The 20000-nt window shown below is 42.0% G+C and overlaps 3 protein-coding genes across 7 annotated transcripts in view; 1 reads left to right on the top strand and 2 right to left on the bottom strand.

Annotated features, from left to right (window-relative positions):
* The window catches only part of LOC135540384 (rho GTPase-activating protein 27-like), a 90954-nt gene extending 90332 nt beyond the window's left edge, over window positions 1-622 (top strand). For all 5 annotated transcript variants that reach the window (XM_064966997.1, XM_064966998.1, XM_064966999.1 and 2 more), the window contains one exon: window positions 1-622. This exon is cut by the window's left edge and continues 1849 nt beyond it. The gene's annotated coding sequence lies outside the window, so the exon portion shown is untranslated.
* Window positions 1-20000, bottom strand: part of LOC135540385 (cytochrome c oxidase subunit NDUFA4-like) — a 166018-nt gene that overhangs the window by 110077 nt on the left and 35941 nt on the right. The window lies entirely within an intron of this gene.
* The window catches only part of LOC135525559 (zinc finger E-box-binding homeobox 2-like), an 8253-nt gene continuing 555 nt past the window's right edge, over window positions 12303-20000 (bottom strand). The window contains exons 2-8 of the mRNA XM_064953249.1: window positions 18546-18779; window positions 18112-18263; window positions 16235-16337; window positions 14726-16065; window positions 14326-14562; window positions 13930-14113; window positions 12303-13128 (exon numbers count right to left, since the gene is read on the bottom strand). Coding sequence (XP_064809321.1) covers window positions 12488-13128; window positions 13930-14113; window positions 14326-14562; window positions 14726-16065; window positions 16235-16337; window positions 18112-18263; window positions 18546-18779 — 2891 coding nt within the window. The 3' untranslated portion in view covers window positions 12303-12487. The remainder of the gene's footprint in view (window positions 13129-13929; window positions 14114-14325; window positions 14563-14725; window positions 16066-16234; window positions 16338-18111; window positions 18264-18545; window positions 18780-20000) is intronic.

The raw sequence follows: 20000 nt of genomic DNA, 5'->3' as shown, positions 1-20000 counted from the left end.
ACCTAGAACCCACCCAGCCCCAAGGACCCAGTCAGCACATAACACCGAACCTAGAACCCACCCAGCCCCAAGGACCCAGTCAGCACAGAACACCGAACCTAGAACCCACCCAGCCCCAAGGACACAGTCAGCACATAACACCGAACCTAGAACCCACCCATCCCCAAGGACCCAGTCTAGAGCCCATCCAGCCCCATCCCAACCAGCCTGAACCCAACTCAGTGACCTGAACCATCTTTGGACCCAACCCCTCTGGTACTGAGACCAGAACCGACAGAACCAGACATGCTGTGAAAGGGACACCAGCTTCTCCTCATGCTCTTCTTACTTACTCCCTGTAGTATCAACTAGTGGTAAAAACATAGGTGGGTAAACTGCATTACACCCCCTGGTATCAACACCAGCTTAACTCACCGCATCCCACGACACGGAGAAAGACATGGGAACAGGAGGAAAAGCCCATATGGATAATGTACAGTATGTTTCCTTATCTCCTGTTGTCGTGTAGTAGCAACTACGGCCCAACTCGCCTCCGCCAAACACAACGGCAACAGCAAGCTGTTTAATCTTTGTGCCACTGTCTGTTAACTGTCTACAATAAAGTTATTGCGAACTTTTCAAATGTGATCCTTGTCAGACTTTGTGTCGTGACTGGAGAATGAATCCAGACTTTAAAACGACCTTAGTTCGGTTATAATGACAGAGCAATGGAATGCCTATATTGTGTACCTCAAGTCTAATTGTATTGGTTTCGTACACATTTTATGCAGATGTTATCTCAGATGTAGCGAAATGCTTCTGTTTCTAGCTCCAGTATACCAAACAATACACACAAATCCCCCCCCCAAAAATGTAAATGAAGAAATATCAGAACGAGCAATGTCCGAGTCCGGAATATAAATATACTGTACATTGAGTGTACAAAACATTAAGGGACACCTTCTTAATATTGAGTTGCACCCCCCCCCCCTCGCCCCTTTGCCCTCAGAACAGCATGGACTCTACAAGGTGTTGAAAGCGTTCCACAGGCATGCTGGCCCATGTTGACTCCAATGCTTCCCACAGTTGTATCAAGTTGGTTGACAGCCCTTTGGGTGGTGGACCATTCTTGATACACACGGGAAACTGCTGAGCGTGAAAAATCCAGCAGCGTTGCAGTTCTTGACACACACCGATGCACCTGGCACCTACTGCCAAACCCCGTTCAAAGGTACCTACGTCTTTTACCTTGCCCATCTACCCGCTGAATGGCACACATACCCAATCATAGCTTTCATCTCGATTCACCTGGCCAGTCAGTGTATGTCATGGAAAGAGCCGGTGTTCTTAATGTTTCGTAAAGTGTATCTATACAGTATATGTATGGACAGTAGATGAATATAAAAGGTGTGTACAGCAGTAGTTTTATAAGATGGTGTGTGTATAGACAGTATGGACAGTATAAAATACAATACAATTTTACTGGTCACATACATGTGTTTATCAAATCAAAGTTTATTTGTCACGTGCGCCGAATACAACAGGTGTAGAACTTACAGTGAAATGCTGAATACAACAGGTGTAGAACTTACAGTGAAATGCTTTCTTACAGGCTCTAACCAATAGGACAAAAAGGTGTTAGGTGAACAATAGGTAGGTAAATAAATAAAACAACAGTAAAGACAGGCTATATACAGTAGTGAGGCTATATACAGTAGAGAGGCTATATACAGTAGAGAGGCTATATACAGTAGTGAGGCTATATACAGTAGAGAGGCTATATACAGTAGAGAGGCTATATACAGTAGAGAGGCTATATACAGTAGAGAGACTATATACAGTAGAGAGACTATATACAGTAGAAAGGCTATATACAGTAGAGAGGCTATATACAGTAGAGAGGCTATATACAGTAGAGAGGCTATATACAGTAGAGAGGCTATATACAGTAGTGAGGCTATATACAGTAGAGAGGCTATATACAGTAGACAGGCTATACACAGTAGAGAGGCTATATACAGTAGAGAGGCTATATACAGTAGAGAGGCTATATACAGTAGAGAGGCTATATACAGTAGAGGCTATATACAGTAGAGAGGCTATATACAGTAGAGAGGCTATATACAGTAGAGAGGCTATATACAGTAGAGGCTATATACAGTAGAGGCTATATACAGTAGAGAGGCTATATACAGTAGAGAGGCTATATACAGTAGAGGGGCTATATACAGTAGAGAGGCTATATACAATAGTGAGGCTATATACAGTAGAGAGGCTATATACAGTAGAGAGGCTATATACAGTAGAGAGGCTATATACAGTAGAGAGGCTATATACAGTAGAGAGGTTATATACAGTAGAGAGGCTATATACAGTAGAGAGGTTATATACAGTAGTGAGGCTACATACAGTAGAGAGGCTATATACAGTAGAGAGGTTATATACAGTAGAGAGGCTATACACAGTAGAGAGGCTATATACAGTAGTGAGGCTATATACAGTAGTGAGGCTATATACAGTAGAGAGGCTATATACAGTAGAGAGGCTATATACAGTAGAGAGGCTATATACAGTAGAGAGGCTATATACAGTAGAGAGGTTATATACAGTAGAGAGGCTATATACAGTAGAGAGGTTATATACAGTAGTGAGGCTACATACAGTAGAGAGGCTATATACAGTAGAGAGGTTATATACAGTAGAGAGGCTATACACAGTAGAGAGGCTATATACAGTAGTGAGGCTATATACAGTAGAGAGGCTATATACAGTAGAGAGGCTATATACAGTAGTGAGGCTATATACAGTAGTGAGGCTATATACAGTAGTGAGGCTATATACAGTAGTGAGGCTATATACAGTAGAGAGGCTATATACAGTAGAGAGGCTATATTCAGTAGAGAGGCTATATACAGTAGAGAGGCTATATACAGTAGAGAGGCTATATACAGTAGAGAGGCTATACACAGTAGAGAGGCTATACACAGTAGAGAGGCTATACACAGTAGAGAGGCTATATACAGTAGAGAGGCTATACACAGTAGAGAGGCTATATACAGTAGAGAGGCTATATACAGTAGAGAGGCTATACACAGTAGAGAGGCTATATACAGTAGAGAGGCTATACACAGTAGAGAGACTATATACAGTAGAGGGGTTATATACAGTAGAGAGGCTACATACAGTAGAGGTTATATACAGTAGCGAGGCTATATACAGTAGAGCGGTTATATACAGTAGAGAGGTTATATACAGTAGAGAGGCTATATACAGTAGTGAGGCTATATACAGTAGAGAGGCTATATACAGTAGAGAGGCCCCATACAGTAGAGGTTATATACAGTAGACAGGATATATACAGTAGAGAGGCTATATACAGTAGAGCGGTTATATACAGTAGAGAGGTTATATACAGTAGAGAGGCTATATACAGTAGTGAGACTATATACAGTAGAGAGGCTATATACAGTAGAGAGGCCCCATACAGTAGAGGTTATATACAGTAGACAGGATATATACAGTAGTGAGGCTATATACAGTAGTGAGGCTATATACAGTAGTGAGGCTATATACAGTAGTGAGGCTATATACAGTAGAGAGGCTATATACAGTAGAGAGGCTACATACAGTAGAGGTTATATACAGTAGCGAGGCTATATACAGTAGAGGTTATATACAGTAGCGAGGCTATATACAGTAGTGAGGCTATATACAGTAGAGAGGCTATAACAGTAGCTAGGCTACATACAGACACCGGTTGGTCGGGGTGATTGAGGTAGTATGTACATGTAGATATGGTTCAAGTGACTATGCATATATGATGAACAGAGAGAGTTTAGCAGATGTTAATGCGAGTGTAGCGAAATGCTTATGCTTCTAGTTCCGACAGTGCAGTAATATCTAACAATTTCACAACAAATACCTAATACACACAAATCTAAGTAAAGGAATGGAATTAAGAATATATAAATATATGGAGGAGCAATGTCAGAGCAGCATAGACTAAGATACAGTAGATAGTATAGAAGAAATGTATAGTATATACATATGAGATGAGTAATGTGATATATGTAGTGGCATTATTGGCATTATTAAAGTGACTAGTGATCAATTTATTAAAGTGGCCAATGATTTCAAGTATGTATGTTGGTAGCAGCCTCTCTATGTTAGTGATGGCTGTTTAAAAGTCTGATGGCCTTGAGATAGAAGCTGTTTTTCAGTCTCTCAGTCCCCGCTTTGATGCACCTGAACTGACCTCTCCATCTGGATGATAGTGGGGTGAACAGGCAGTTGCTCGGGTGGTTGTTATCCTTGATTATCTTTTATGCCTTCCTGTGACATTGGGTGCTGTAGGTGTCCTGGAGAGCAGGTAGTTTGCCCCCGGTGATGTGTTGAGCAGACCGCACCACCCTCTAGAGAGTCCTGCGGTTGAGTGCTGTGCAGTTGCCGTACCAGGCGGTGATACAACCCAACAGGATGCATCTGTAAAAGTTTGTGAGGGTTTTAGGTGACAAGCCAAATTTCTTCAGCCTCCTGAGGTTGAAGAGGGCCTGTTGCACCTTCTTTATCACACTGCCTGTGTGGGTGGACCATTTCAGTTTGTCAGTGATGTGTACGCCGAGGAACTTAAAACTTTCCACCTTCTCCACTGCTGTCCCGTTGATGTAGATAGGGGGGTGTTCCCTCTACTGTTTCCTGAAGTCCACGATTATCTCCTTTGTTTTGTTGACATTGAGTGAGAGGTTATTTTCCTGACACCACACTCCCGGAACCCTCACCTCCTCCATGTTGGCTGTCTCAACGTTATTGGAAATCAAGCCTACTACTGTTGTTTCAATATATGAATAGAACATGTGTATACAGCAGTAGTTATATAGGAAGAGTCTTGACTAGAATACAGTATACACATATGAAGTGGGTAAAACAGTATGTAAACTTTATTAAAGTGACCAGTGTTCCATGTCTATGTATATAGGGCAGCAGCCTCTAAGGTTCAGGGTAGAGTATCGGGTGGTAGCCGGCTAATGACAGTGACTAAGGTTCAGGGTAGAGTACCCGGTGGTAGCCAGCTAATGACAGTGACTAAGGTTCAGCGTAGAGTACCGGGTGGTAGTCGACTAGTGACAGTGACTAAGGTTCAGCGTAGAGTACCGGGTGGTAGTCGACTAGTGACAGTGACTAAGGTTCAGAGTAGAGTATCGGGTTGTAGTCGACTAGTGACAGTGACTAAGGTTCAGGGTAGAGTAGCGGGTGGAAAGTTTGTACACAAGTGTAATATTCTCAATTTAGAGCATTTTAGAGTGTCCTTACTGAATCAGATTAAGTTTGGAGGGACACATTTTGGAGTGTCCTTACTGAATCAGATTAAATTTGGAGGGACACTTTTTGGAGTGTCCTTAACTGAAACAGATTAAATTTGGAGGGACACATTTTGGAGTGTCCTTTAACTGAAACAGATGAACCCTTGCTAAAGTTCAACTTAAAGTAACAAATGCCATAAAATAGACAGTGAAACAATAGAATACATAACAAGTTGATTGTGAAACGTCCTACCATGAGGAAATGACTTCAGAGTGCTAGGTGTATACTTATTCTGCTGTGCTGGGGAATAGTGAACTATAGTTCAACTAGTAAATACACTGTAGCTTGGTGGCAGTTGAACTAAATTCAAATCTTGGTAGTGTCTTCAGTAGCTAATGACTTTTCCCCCCATGTAGTGGTGTAGCTTACCACTGGAACTAAGCAGTACTTATTTTTGCAAGAAGAGAATAATATAGCATCAGACCTGCCTAATTCTCACTTGAAATAGTTGTTGTTTATTAATAGGCTACATTCTACATCCTGTTAACACCTGACCCCAGGGTTATTGGGGTGGCAGATGGCCTAGTGGTTCGAGCGTTGGACTAGTAACCCTGAAGGTTCTGAGCTGACAAGGTAAAAATCTGCCGTTCTGCCCCTGAACAAGGCATTTAACACACTGTTCTTACACCATCATTGAAAATAAGAATGTGTTCTTAACTGACTTGCCTAGTTAAATAAAATATGTTCCTGCAATTTGCAGTCTATGACATTTCGGATTTAATAATATGATATGATATGATAATCTATCACAAAGTAGTTTGGATTTAGTGAATTACTTTTTCAAAGTAGCTTTAGTTAAGGAAACTATATTTTTAGTGAAGCTTAACTTTTTGTAGTTTGAAGTAATTGGTAGTTTGGTAAACTATGATTTCAGAGCAATACTGTGGGATTGGTAATACTGTGGGTTTGGTAATACTGTGGGTTTGGTAACACTGTGGGTTTGGTAATACTGTGGGTTTGGTAATACTGTGGGTTTGGTAATACTGTGGGTTTGGTAATACTGTGGGTTTGGTAACACTGTGGGTTTGGTAATACTGTGGGTTTGGTAATACTGTGGGTTTGGTAATACTGTGGGTTTGGTAATACTGTGGGATTGGTAATACTGTGGGTTTGGTAATACTGTGGGTTTGGTAACACTGTGGGTTTGGTAATACTGTGGGTTTGGTAATACTGTGGGGTTTGGCAGGAGCAGACAAAACAAAGCAAGAAAGAAAAGAAAAGAAGAGAAGAAGAGAAGTAAAGAGTGTGTGTTGGATTTTGATGTTTTATTTGATATATTTATTCATTTTCTTGCATGTCTCATGGATGGGAGGAAGGGAAAGAGGGAAAAGTTTTTCTGTCACCAGCAGAGTTGAGTGAAGTACAGTCATTATATATATATTTTTTTATAATGGGAACAAAACTTTGTGTGTATTCCAATCCTTGTCAGTGCATTGCCAGAGTTGCCCCAATCCATTTGAGTGCTGGCTCTAATTCTGACTATTGCATTGAGGACCACACAGCAGTTTTTGAAATAGGATAACAGGTTATGTATATATAACCTGAAATGACTGCAGACACCTATCTGACTCCCAAACAGCCCAAAGTTAGTTACAATTATGCGTATTGTTTTAAAACCTTGAATTCCTATTTTATTTAGTCCTAAAATGCTCCTATAACAAGAGTTTATATTCACTGTTCACGTGTAGAGGCAAAACTATTTGGGTTAAAACTGATGACATGTTATATCTCATAAAACACACTGGCAGACACTTAAAAAATAAATAATTTCAAATATGCAGAAAGCGTTTATATTTTCTATATCACTGTAATTATCAACCATTTGTGTTTTTTTCCTCACTCCAAATCGTGCAATTTACTGAGATTTATATGTTAATAAAAACCAATGCAATAAAACTATTGGCAACATTATTTCCTGTGATGTTTTTTTTTTCTTCTCAGGCTTGGGGGGGGGGGGGCGCCAACAGTTACACCCAACAAAATTATGAGAAAGCCAAAAGATAATTACTTGACAGATTGGATAGAATTTACAAAAAAACAGAGCAAACTAGAATGCTATTTGGCCCTACACAGAGAGTACCCAGTGGCAGAATACCTGACCGCTGTGACTGACCCAAACTTAAGGAAAGCTTTGACTATGTACAGACTCAGTGAGCATAGCCTTGCTATTGAGAAAGGCCGTCGTAGACAGACATGGCTCACAAGAGACGACAGGCTATGTGCACACTGCCCACAAAATGAGGTGGAAACTGAGCTGCACTTCCTAACCTCCTGCCCAATGTATGACCATATCAGAGAGACATATTTCCCTCAGTTTACACAGATCCAAAAAGAATTCGAAAACAAATCGTATTTTGCTAAACTCCCATATATATTTGATGAAATACCAGTGTGCAATCACAGCAAGGCAACCAGTAAACCATCGTAAATACAACCTATATTTATTTTTATTTATTTTCCCTTTTGTACTTTGACCATTTGAACATCAGTACAACACATAATATGACAGTTGAAATGTCTATTCCTTTGGAACTTTTGTAAGTGTACTGTTTACTGTTCATTTTTTAAAATTGTTATTCCACTTTTGTTTATCATCTATTTCACTTGCTTTGGCAATGTAAACATATGTTTCCCATGCCAATAAAGCCACTTAAATTGAAATTGAAAGAGAGAGAGAGAGAGAGACACAGAGAGAGAGACACAGTAAGAGAGAGTGACAGAGAGAGGCAGAGAGACACAGTAAGAGAGAGAGAGAGAGAGAGAGAGAGAGAGAGAGAGACAGAGACACAGTAAGAGAGAGAGAGAGACAGAGAGAGAGAGAGAGAGAGATGTATATATATATATATATAATATGACATTTGTAATGTCTTTATTGTTTTGAAACTTCTGTATGTGTGATGTCTACTGTTAATTTTTATTGTTTATTTCACTTTATATATTATCTACCTCACTTGCTTTGGCAATGTTAACACATGTTTCCCATGCCAATAAAGCCCTTGAATTGAATTGAGAGAGAGAGAGAGAGAGAGAGAGAGAGAGAGAGAGAGAGAGAGAGAAGCTCAAACACTCACTATTCTAATCAAAAGTCTGTCATGAAATATTGCTAGATTTTAAGACATTGTTACATTTACATTTACATTTAAGTCATTTAGCAGACGCTCTTATCCACCTTCTGACATCCAGTGGAACAGCCACTTTACAATAGTGCATCTAAATCATTAAGGGGGGGGGTGAGAAGGATTACTTATCCTAAGGATTACTTATCTTATCCTATTGTGTCCCAACTCTTCAAGATGCTTTGGAATGTTGAACTTTCATGTATTTTACATTACATTTCATTATATAAAATGATGGTATTTTTTAAAATCTATTTACTGTTTAGTGTTTTAACTGTTAAATAAAGAAGCTCCCAACTGTTGTCTGTGATATTCCAGACAGTCGAATGACTAGTTGTGACTCAGCTAAATAAACTGATAGGTTTTGCATGGCACAGCCACATGTTTCAGGGTAGAAACTAGCTATCTCTGAATCATTATGCAAATGATCTACAAGAAGTCACCCTACAGCAGAGAATTGAGGAGCCTGGTAGTGGTGACGTGAGCTATTTACAGTAAGAGGAAACTGGTGACACTGACCAGAACACAGGAGACCTGTCATTAACATAGAACAGTGTGATTGGTGTCTCTGAAGCTGATCATGCGCATAAACTCAAGTTTTAATTTTTGTGAATAGTTGTCAGGGACATATGTAATTGTTGTATACGTGTTTGAAAGAATACATGAAAAGGACAAAGCAATACGCACATTTTTAATACAAATATATCCACAGGTAAAAAAAAATAAAAAAAATAAACGAAATGTAATTCAATACAAAATGCATAACTGAGTTACTAAACAATATACAGCTTGATACAAGTTGTGCCGATATCAACTCAAGAGTTCAAAAATAATATTTGCTTACTTTGTCCAAGAAAATACAATGTCTTTGTCCCCCTAAAAAGTATTAAAAGCTGGTGGAATCAGGTAGCCGTGGGCTTTGTTAAAGTCTACAGAATGAGATAATAATTCTGACCTTGGTTGAGTTGTGCATGATTACCTACACATTCTGTTACTAAATATTGACACGATGAGTTTTCAGTTCATAGTGATAGAGGAAGGCCAAGGACTCGATGCATTCCGTATCGCTATAGCGCGCCTGAAATGTAAAGGCCATTTCCGATTGAACTGACATATACAGCGTCAACCGTGAATGTATTGTCTACACGAAAGCAGGAACATTGCCTTTAAATTTCAATCGTACTTTATTCGCGATATGGGTTACATCGAACCCTAAACAGTCAGGCATAGAGTTCTACAATACGTTTAATTAAAATTCACTTTCGGAATACAAATTCAAAAATATTTTAATTTAAATGAAATTTCCCGTTGGCACTAGTACGGCTCCAGACACTGAGGATTTTGGTTTGGTCACACCTCAGCTGTCTGTAACGGTGTCGCGTACAGCACCAGAGCTGTGGCAGATTCACAGATGACTCACGGTGGATGAACATATCTGAGGTAGTTTTCACATTGACAGATATAGGAGGTATGAAGATGATACATGTTCTAGAATCGGTCCTGCGTCTTGCTTGTGATACACCCATATAAATAGTTACTGATAGCCCGTGGAGAAACGTCAACGTGAACGGGAACGTCCCGTTTCAGTTATTCTAATACTATTGGCTACAACGGCATTGAAATATATGACACATTGCTTTAATCAGGGTGTCATATACAGTACCTTCAGAAAGCATTCATACCCCTTGATTTATTCCACATTTTGTTGTTTTACAGCCTTGTTTCAAAAATCGATGAAATATATGTTTGGTCTCATCCTTCGACACACAATACCCCATAATGACAAAGTGAAAACATGTTTTTAGACATTTTTGCAAATCTTTTGAAAATGAAACACAGAAATATCACATTTATATAAGTATTCAGACCCTTGGGTACAAGCACCTTTGCAGAGATGACAGATTAAGTCTCTAAGAGCTTTCCACACCTTTCCACACATTATTTTCACAATTCTTTAATAAACTCTGTCAAATTGGTTGTTGATCATCGCTAGACAACCATTTTTAGGTATTGCCTTAGATTGACAAGCAGATTGAAGTCGAAACTGTATCTCGATCACTCGGGAGCATTCACTGTCTAATTGATACGCACATCCAGTGCATTACTTTAGTGCCTCACACAGAGTGAGTCCATGAAACGTATCATGTGACTTGTTAAGCACATACTTTATTCCTGAACTGGGCTTTGCCACAGCAAAGGGGTCAAATGCTTATTGACTCAACACATTTCAACTTTTTTTTTTTTTTTATTCATTTGTGAAAATTTAGAAAAACATATTTCCTCTTTGACATTATGTGATATTGTGTGTAAACCAGTAATTCAGGTTGTAAAAACGTGTGCATGCTTTCTGAAGACAGTTTACTGTTTACTGCTGTACAAGCACAGTACTCACAGTATATTACATGGAGACAATGTCTGTGCGTTTTATAATAGAGACAAACCAACTCCACATGTCTGGTATATGAAATATGTAACACATCGTGAGGCAGGGTAAGTTTCATGTTGTCCTTCAAAAAAAAAAAAAAGTTTATCTTTGTTAACTCTTCATACTCTCGTTTTCCCCTTGTGTGTAGAAATACTGTAAGGTTTAGGATGGCTAGTAGCTAGTGACTATCAAACATCGGAACGCCACTGTAGACGCCTTGATGCTGATGAGATTTACATTCGTTTAGATTAGATTGATGTTTATTGTCCTAAAATAGTCCAATCCTACCACGGATCACACATTGCACATACACACACTGTATAGAAACACAGTAGAAAACAAACAGCACACAGCCAGACATAAATAATAACCCTCCTGTCCCACACCTGTTGCCGAGGTGGACTGAGACTCAGCCTCCGGTGGAGCTGCTGGTTCTCTGCTGGCTCTCTGTAGGTCTTGTCTTGCTGATCTTTTAGATCAGGGATAACAAACTCTATTTTCAGAGGACCGTTTATTTACAATGATGATTATTATTATTATTATTACTATTATTTTCAGACCTAAACAACCAGGTGAGGCTTCTTAACTAATCAATCACCTAACCTTAATATATCAATCCAGTACAAAGGTGAAAAGTGAAAATTCACACACACTCGGCCTTCCACGTTTTAGATACTGTATTAGACATTCGTTAGTCACCATGGAAACCCCAAGGTAAATCTGTATTTGTATGGCGAAATATTGCCATTAGTTTTGGTCATTGTATCATTTTTGGCACTAATCTATCTCCATACTAATGCCCATAATTAATGCACAGCTTGACCACAGTCATAACAGATATATCCTGAAACAAATTTGTGGCTTTGGCACAAAATAATATATCTTTAATCCTTTATTATAATTTGAATAATAGTTATTATTTATTGCTTATACATTTGTTTTAATAACAAACAACAGAGACCTGTTGGTCTTTGGATAATATGATGTAAAGAAATATAAAACCTTTAAAAAATGAATACTTATACTGGCAAATAAAGAATCATTATTTATACTGATAAAGGCAACTGGAAACAAATTGAACAACACTGCTTGCTACAGAACCACACAAACTCCTTCAACCCTACCCAGTCACAAGCAGGAAGCAGTCAACCGATAGCTGTTGTGACAGATGTGTAGGGGTCAATACTGTGCCCTCTCACATACTGATCAGAGTGGATATCATACCATCCCTCGTACTGTCTACTGTATTGATTACATCTGTTCAAGTGGTCCTTAGTTTGGGTGTGGCCATATGGCTTTGTACAGTGTAGGTTTTGCTTCATTTTGAACCGCGCATGTTTAAAAAAAATGTATTTTCACAAGGCTCTCAATCTGTCTCTGACCCCCCCCCCCCTCCCCACCACCACCAAAAAAAAGGCACTTCTCATTTCCCCATTAGCAGTGACTTTGCTGATAGCTACTTTATTGAGGAGAAAATGTACTCGATGTGATCCTAAGATTAATACACTAACTGTAAATTGCTCTGGATAAGAGTGTCTAGTAAATGACTAAAATGTTAAATGTTTGTAGCTAGATGCATTGGTTTTGGCATACTTGTCCGCTGTTGTCATTGTGACAGTGGAGCTTCTGGGCTCAACTCGTATGTGTCTGTGTTCTGGTCTCCATTTTGTTCCAACGCATCTCTGTCCCAGTGATTGTTGTTTTCAAGTCTGTAAGTCTGTAGACCAGAATTCTCTCCTTCTCCATTGTCTCTGTCGACATGCTGTCTGTCTCTCTCATTCCCCACAGGGCTAGAGCACAGCTCCAACCCTAACCCTTCACCAGACCCTGACCCTGATAAATTACAAGCCTCCTTCATATGGCCACCTTCAGTTTGGTCTGTCTCGTCCTCCTCTTCCTCCTCCTCTTCATGTGCTCTCCCTCCTATCCCCCCGTCCAGACTGGCATCACTGAGAAACATTGGGTTGTAGTCCATGGAGAAGGGAGTGCCCCCGGAAACATGGCCCAGATCTGTGGACCCTCCTGGGGTAAGAGGAGGCTCCTCGACCCCTTCCTGTCCCTGGTCCCTGCTACAGTAGGCGTATCGATGGTTCATGTGTTGGGAGTATGAGCCAGAGTGGGAGAACCTCTTGCCACACTTATCACACTCATAGGGCTTCTCTCCAGAGTGCAGTCGACTATGCTCCATCAGATGGTGTTTATGCTTGAAGGCCTTCCTGCAGATCTGACACTCGTGGGGACGTTTACCTGTGTGTGTGGGGGGGGGGATATATCAGAACAGAAACATGCTCAATCCATCTGTACTGTAGCTTTCAAAAGACAGAGATTATCCCTAAAAGCCATGGTCATACTATCTGGTTGTCTCCCCCGTAACGTTACTAAAAGGGCTCTGATTCAATCCACATCGCAGAGGTTTAGCCTTACAGTGTGAGGCAATGTTCCCGTGGTTTTGCGGAGAACTGCGTTCACGGTAAACGTTGCGTAACGTCAGCACAAACGTTTAATTACCATTACATTTCTATCGTGGAATGTGTAAATAGAGCTCTTAGTATAATTTATGCTTCATAATTTCTATAAATGTCACTGCGTCAATTGGCCCAGCGTCGTCCGGGTTAAGGAGGGTTTGGCCGGTAGGGATATCCTTGTCTCATCGCGCACCAGCGACTCCTGTGGCGTGTGTCCCGGGCGAAGTGCGCGCTAACCAGGTCGCCAGGTGCACAGTGTTTCCTCCGACACATTAACTGAACAGGCAGTTAACCCACTGTTCCTAGGCCGTCATTGAAAATAAGAATTTGTTCTTAACTGACTTGCCTGGTTAAATAAAGGTAAAATTTAAAAAAAATCCAAATTAAAAATTGGTGCGGCTGGCTTCCGGGTTGGATGCGCGCTGTGTTTCGGAGGCTTTCGACCTTCGTCTCTCCCGAGCCCGTACGGGAGTTGTATCGATGAGACAAGATAGTAACGACTAACAATTGGATACCACGAAAAAGGGGGTAAAAAATATATATATAATAAAAATAAATAAATAAAAAATGTCACTGCGTATACCTGTGTGCTCATACTTGTGTCGGAGCAGAGAGCTGCTTTTCTGGAAGGTCTTGTCACAGATGTCGCAGGCATACAGGCCATCGTCTGTCTTCTTCAGTCTCTTCCTCCCTGGTCCCCCTTCTCCCTCTCCTCCCTCCTCCATCAGCGAGGGGTAGTCCAGACCCCCGCAATCCATCACCTCAACCTGGGAGGGGGGGACATTCACAATACTAATGGTTAGGGGGTTCTGATCTGGGTCTGTTCAGAGGATGTCAGCGTTGTTTTCTCTTTACTTACAGTTCATTCCTGTGAAATACATTTGAAAAATGTCTTTCTCTGCGATCGAATTGAAATAAACTGTATACTTTATATATATATATATATATTTATAATATATAGGGGAAATGTTGTTCATACCATGATGGCTTGTCTCTCCTGACGGATCCTCTTCAGCACGGCATCTGTGTCCGACTCCATCATGTAGACCATAGGGGAGAGAAATCGCTGGCTGCTGGCTGGGTGACTGAGGGGCTGGGAGGGGACCACATCATGTCCTGAGCCAGCTAGCCCAGCAGGCATCATGGGGTTAAACAGAGGGTACGCACTGTAGACGGAGCCCTCAAACATCGGAACGCCACTGTAGACGCCTTGATGCTGATGAGATTTAGATTAGTTTAGATTAGATTGATGTTTATTGTCCTAAAATAGTCCAATCCTACCACGGATCACACATTGCACATACATACACTGTATAGAAACACAGTAGAAAACAAACAGCACACAGCCAGACATAAATAATAACCCTCCTGTCCCACACCTGTTGCCGAGGTGGACTGAGACTCAGCCTCCGGTGGAGCTGCTGGTTCTCTGCTGGCTCTCTGTAGGTCTTCTCTCTTTTTTCTCCCAGACGAGGGTGTCCATTACTGGGCATGCTGTCCTCCAGGACTTTTCCCTCCTGGGGCTTGGGGAGGGAGAGATCCAGGGGTTGGTCATTCTGGGAGCTACCGGACCCGGCGGTCCTTCCTTGGGGGATGGTTCGACTCCAATGAGGGGTGAGAGTGGTGGAAGAAAGGTCCAGGCAGAGGGGCGAGTCGATCTCTGAAGAGGGTAATGGTCCTATTGGTAGCAGTGAGGACATGTCTGTAGCAGGGCTAGTTGGTGCTGGTTGGCCGGGGCTGCCGCCACTCCTGCCACTCACCTGGCTAGACCAATAGGATCTCATGGATAGTGTGTCTGGGCGGGGCTGTAGGGGGGAGTGCATGGCGACCAGCAGCTCCTGAGGGACAGAGTGCCAGCAGGGTCTCTGGAGAGGAGACGTATCTTTGGAGAAACCGTTCGTCATCGCTGAGGTTTTGTCGTTGTCGTCTGGTGGGGGTGGCAGGAGAGGGGTTCTGGAGGAGAAGTAGAGGGGAGGGAGGTGGTCTTTGCTGCGAGGACCTTCAGGCACCTCCATGGCCTGCCGGTTAATCTTACAGAGGTAGCGCTCATGCTGCAGTAACACGGCAGGGCTGGGGAAGAGCTGGGAGCACCAGTGGCATGTCACCCCACCTCCACCCCTGTACCCTTCACACGAGCCGGTTTGGTTGCGTTTCAGCGGTTTTGGATCATCTGCCTTCCTGTCTCGCCCTCCGTTGTGAATCCCCAGTCTCCCCTCCTCCCTGGGTGAGCCTACATCTCCCTCCTCCCTGTCAAACATCTCGTGCAGCATCCGCTCAAACTTGCCCCCGGCGCTGGTATGGAGGTACGGCAGCAGGTTGGTGCCCTTGAACACGTTGTCCCGGAGGGAGAACTCCGCTGGGGGGTCCCACAGCCTGCCTAGCTCCCGACCCTGGAGGACCCCCCTGCTCTGGTCCCCAGGGGGGTACAGCTCCCTCTCTAAGCCCATTGGTGACTGACGCTTCTGGGTGTGAGGAAGGTAGGGAGAGCCCTTTCCACTGCTGTTCCTACTGCTTCCTGCTGAGGGTGATGCAGGAGAGGACTGGTAGGTCCCCTGGCTATGTCTGTTGTTATAGTTCTCCCCTCCACCTCTATGTCCTCCTCCTCCTCCTCCTCCTTCTCCTCCTCCTGTCAAGCACTTCTTACTGCTGAGGTGTGAGCTGTAGGAGCCAGAGTGAGAGAAGCGCTTCTTGCAGTTGGAACATTCATACGGTTTCTCACCTAAAGAAGGAAGCACAGACACGGAACCTCAGTTGAAGATGCTTCACGTCATGCCTAAGAACAAACCCTAAGTCGTGTATTAATTACCATGGGTTCTCATGTCTTATTGCTTTAACATAAAACCAATCAAATTGATTTGGAATATTTCATGTAAGAAAAGGTACATTACCACTGTGGATGCGGAGGTGCTCTTTGAGGTGGTGTTTGTACTTGAAGGATTTCCCACACTGAAAACACTTGAACTTCCTGCTCTCCGCACCATGGTCAATGTGCTGCACCAATCACAAACACGCATTAGGTCAAATCAATTCTGGGCCACAGGAGATTGAGAGTCAACTCTGAGATTGCATATCATGCCTTTTCTACAGTCAAACTACAGTGGATTTGGAAAGTATTCAGACCCCTTGACTTTTCCCACATTTTGTTACGTTACAGCCTTATTCTAAAAAAAATATTAAATAAAACATGTTCCTCATCAATATACACACAACACCCCACAATGACACCACAATAACATCACAATAACCCATAATGACATCACAATACCCCATAATGACATCACAATACCCCATAACGACAAAGCAAAAACAGATTTTTTTTTGTGTGCAAATTTATAAAGAAATAAACAATACAGAAATACCTTAATTACATAAGTATTCAGACCCGTTGCTATGAGACGCAAAATGAAGCTCAAGTGCATCCTGTTTTCATTGATCATCCTTGAGATGTTTCTACAACTTGATTGGAGTCCACCTGTGGTAAATTTCAAGTTATTGGACATGATTTGGAAAGGCACACACCTGTCTATATAATGTCCCAGAATTGACAGTGCATGTCAGAGTAAAAACCAAGCCATGAGGTCAAATGAATTGTCAGTAGAGCTCTGAGACAGGATTGTGTCGATGCACAGATATGTGGAACGGTACAAAAACATTTCTGCAGTATTGAAGGTCCCCAAGAATACAGTGGCCTCCATCATTCTTAAATGTTTGGAACCACTAAGACTCATCCTAGAGTCTGGAGGCAGGCCTCCTGGCCTCCCGGACAAACTGAGCAATCGGGGGAGAGGGGCCTTGGTCAGGGAGGTGGCCAAGAACCTGATGGTCACTTTGACAGAGCTCCAGGGTTCCTCTATGGAGATGGTAGAATCTTCCAGAAGGACAACCATCTCTGCTGCACTCCACCAATCAGGCCTTTATGGTAGAGTGGCCAGACAGAAGCAACTCTTCAGTAAAAGGCACATGACAGCCCGCTTGGAGTTTGTCAGAAGGCACCTAAAAGACTCAGACCATGAGAAACAAGATTCTCTGGTCTGATGAAACCGAGATTGAACACTGGCCTGAATGCCAAGCATCATGTCTGGAGGAAACCTGGCACCATCCCTACAGTGAAGCATGGTGGTGACAGCATGTAGAGACCTGAAAATAGCTGTGCAGTGACGCTCCTCATCCAACCTGACAGAGCTTGAGAGGATCTGCAGAGAAGAATGGGAGAAACTCCCCAAATACAGGGGTGCCAAGCTTGTAGCCTCATACCCAAGAAGACTTGAAACTGTAATCTCTGCCAAAGGTGCTTCAACAAAGTACTGAGTAAAGGGTCTGAATACTTATGTAAATGTGATATTCCTTTTTTTTATATATATATATACATTTGCAAAGATTTTTTAAAACATGTTTTTGCTTTGTCATTGTGAGGTATTGTGATGTCATTATGAGGTATTGTGATGTCATTATGGGGTATTGTGATGTCATTATGGGGTATTGTGATGTCATTATGGGGTATTGTGTGTCATTATGATTGATGTCATTATGGGGTATTGGGTAGAAAAAACAATGAATCCTTTTTAGAACAAGGCTGTAACGTAACAACATGTGGAAAAAGGGAAGGGGTCTGAATACTTCCCAATGCTCTGACAAACCACTTTTTTGGAGTCATTAGATTGCTGGTCATATCCGCCTTGAAAAACCTTCAGAAAGAGTAGCACCTTGTAGTAGGTGGACTCCAAAGGATTTTATATTTCTTCCAGTGTGTCCCCTTGCCATGTACCTGACTGTGCAGTCCCATGTGTCGTTCCATCTGAGCTCTATAGTGTCCCCCGTTCCGCTCGTGGCAAAACCTGATGTGCTCGCGTAGGGACTCTCCGCGGTGGAAGGTATGCTGGCAGAACGGGCAAGCCTGTAGATTTAAAGGGACGCCGTCTAGGACACATAGCCAGATAGAGGACAATAAAATTCAATAAAAACAAAAAGTTTAAGAAACACAATGTCAAAGATTCAAACTGTAGTCAACAGCCATCAAGGAATCCATCTATCTGGCTGTTAATGACATAAGAATGTATTTCCTGCAATTCTGACAGTAGCTCCACGGATGTTGTAAATGTAACTACAAATATTCTACTCAAATTAGCCTTGTGGGCTATATCAACAGAGATTTGTGGAAATGCAAGGTGTGTTTATAAGGATGCAATATCCATAACCTACCTGGTCTCTCAGGTGAGTGCCGAGCCCCAACAGACCAGACGGGAGGGAGGTCATCATGGAGGCGCAGACTGCCAGTGTGGTACATGCCTGGGGCAGGGCTTCTGCCGTTGGGGGGCAGGTGGTTGTGGTGCTGGTAGTGGTGTGAGGCAGGTTGGTGGGAGGATGCCTTTCTCAACTGAACCAGGAAGTCATAGTGGGCCAAGTCCTCCAAGGCCCTGCTGTCTGACCTCTGACCTGCTGGGGAACAGAGACAGAGTGAGAGGGTAAAGAAGTTTAACGGTGATGAACAGAGACAGAGAGACAAAATGACCTTTTATTTTCTATGTAGTGTACTTCATTAATAGTCCCTAAATCAGCATATATAATTTTACACTATCTAGAGAATAGGCTGTCTGATGTCTGATCTGGGGACAGGGACAGGGACAGTTGGTATATTCCACATGACGTGTCTATTTTAAATGATCTTGTCATACTGTTATAGTCATTGTTTAACACTTGAAAAAACAGAGTTAAACTGTGTTTAAAAAAATGATATGAAGAACTGTGAAAGAGAGAACTTGATGTCTGCTCTGGACATGGGCAGGAATATCCTAGAAGATTTTCCCTGTTGAGTTCAATCAAAGGCAGATGTAATGTAAAGAGAAGATGAGACAGGACAGTCAGAGGGATGTAATGTAAAGAGAAGAAAAGACAGGACAGTCAGAGTGATATAATGTAAAGAGAAGACAAGACAGGACAGTCAGAGTGATGTAATGTAAAGAGAAGATGAGACAGGACAGTCAGAGGGATGTAATGTAATGTAAAGAGAAGACGAGACAGGACAGTCAGAGGGATTTAATGTAAAGAGAAGACGAGACAGGACAGTCAGAGGGATTTAATGTAATGTAAAGAGAAGACGTGACAGGACAGTCAGAGTGATATAATGTAAAGTAAAGAGAAGACAAGACAGGACAGTCAGAGTGATGTAATGTAAAGAGAAGAGAAGACGAGACAGGACAGTCAGAGGGATGTAATGTAAAGAGAAGATGAGACAGGACAGCCAGAGGGATGTAATGTAAAGAGAAGACGAGACAGGACAGTCAGAGTGATGTAATGTAAAGTAAAGAGAAGATGAGACAGGACAGTCAGAGTGATGTAATGTAAAGAGAAGACAAGACAGGACAGTCAGAGTGATGTAATGTAAAGAGAAGATGAGACAGGACAGTCAGAGGGATGTAATGTAAAGAGAAGACGAGACAGGACAGTCAGAGTGATGTAATGTAAAGAGAAGACAAGACAGGACAGTCAGAGTGATGTAATGTAAAGAGAAGACGAGACAGGACAGTCAGAGGGATGTAATGTAAAGAGAAAACGAGACAGGATAGTCAGAGTGATGTAATGTAAAGAGAAGAGAAGACGAGACAGGACAGTCAGAGTGATGTAATGTAAAGAGAAGACGAGACAAGAAAGTCAGAG

Source organism: Oncorhynchus masou, chromosome 5 (assembly GCF_036934945.1).
Source record: "Oncorhynchus masou masou isolate Uvic2021 chromosome 5, UVic_Omas_1.1, whole genome shotgun sequence".
Lineage (NCBI taxonomy): Eukaryota > Metazoa > Chordata > Actinopteri > Salmoniformes > Salmonidae > Oncorhynchus > Oncorhynchus masou.
The sequence above is the reverse complement of the archived record's forward strand: the minus strand, read 5'-3'. Positions and strand labels throughout refer to the sequence as shown.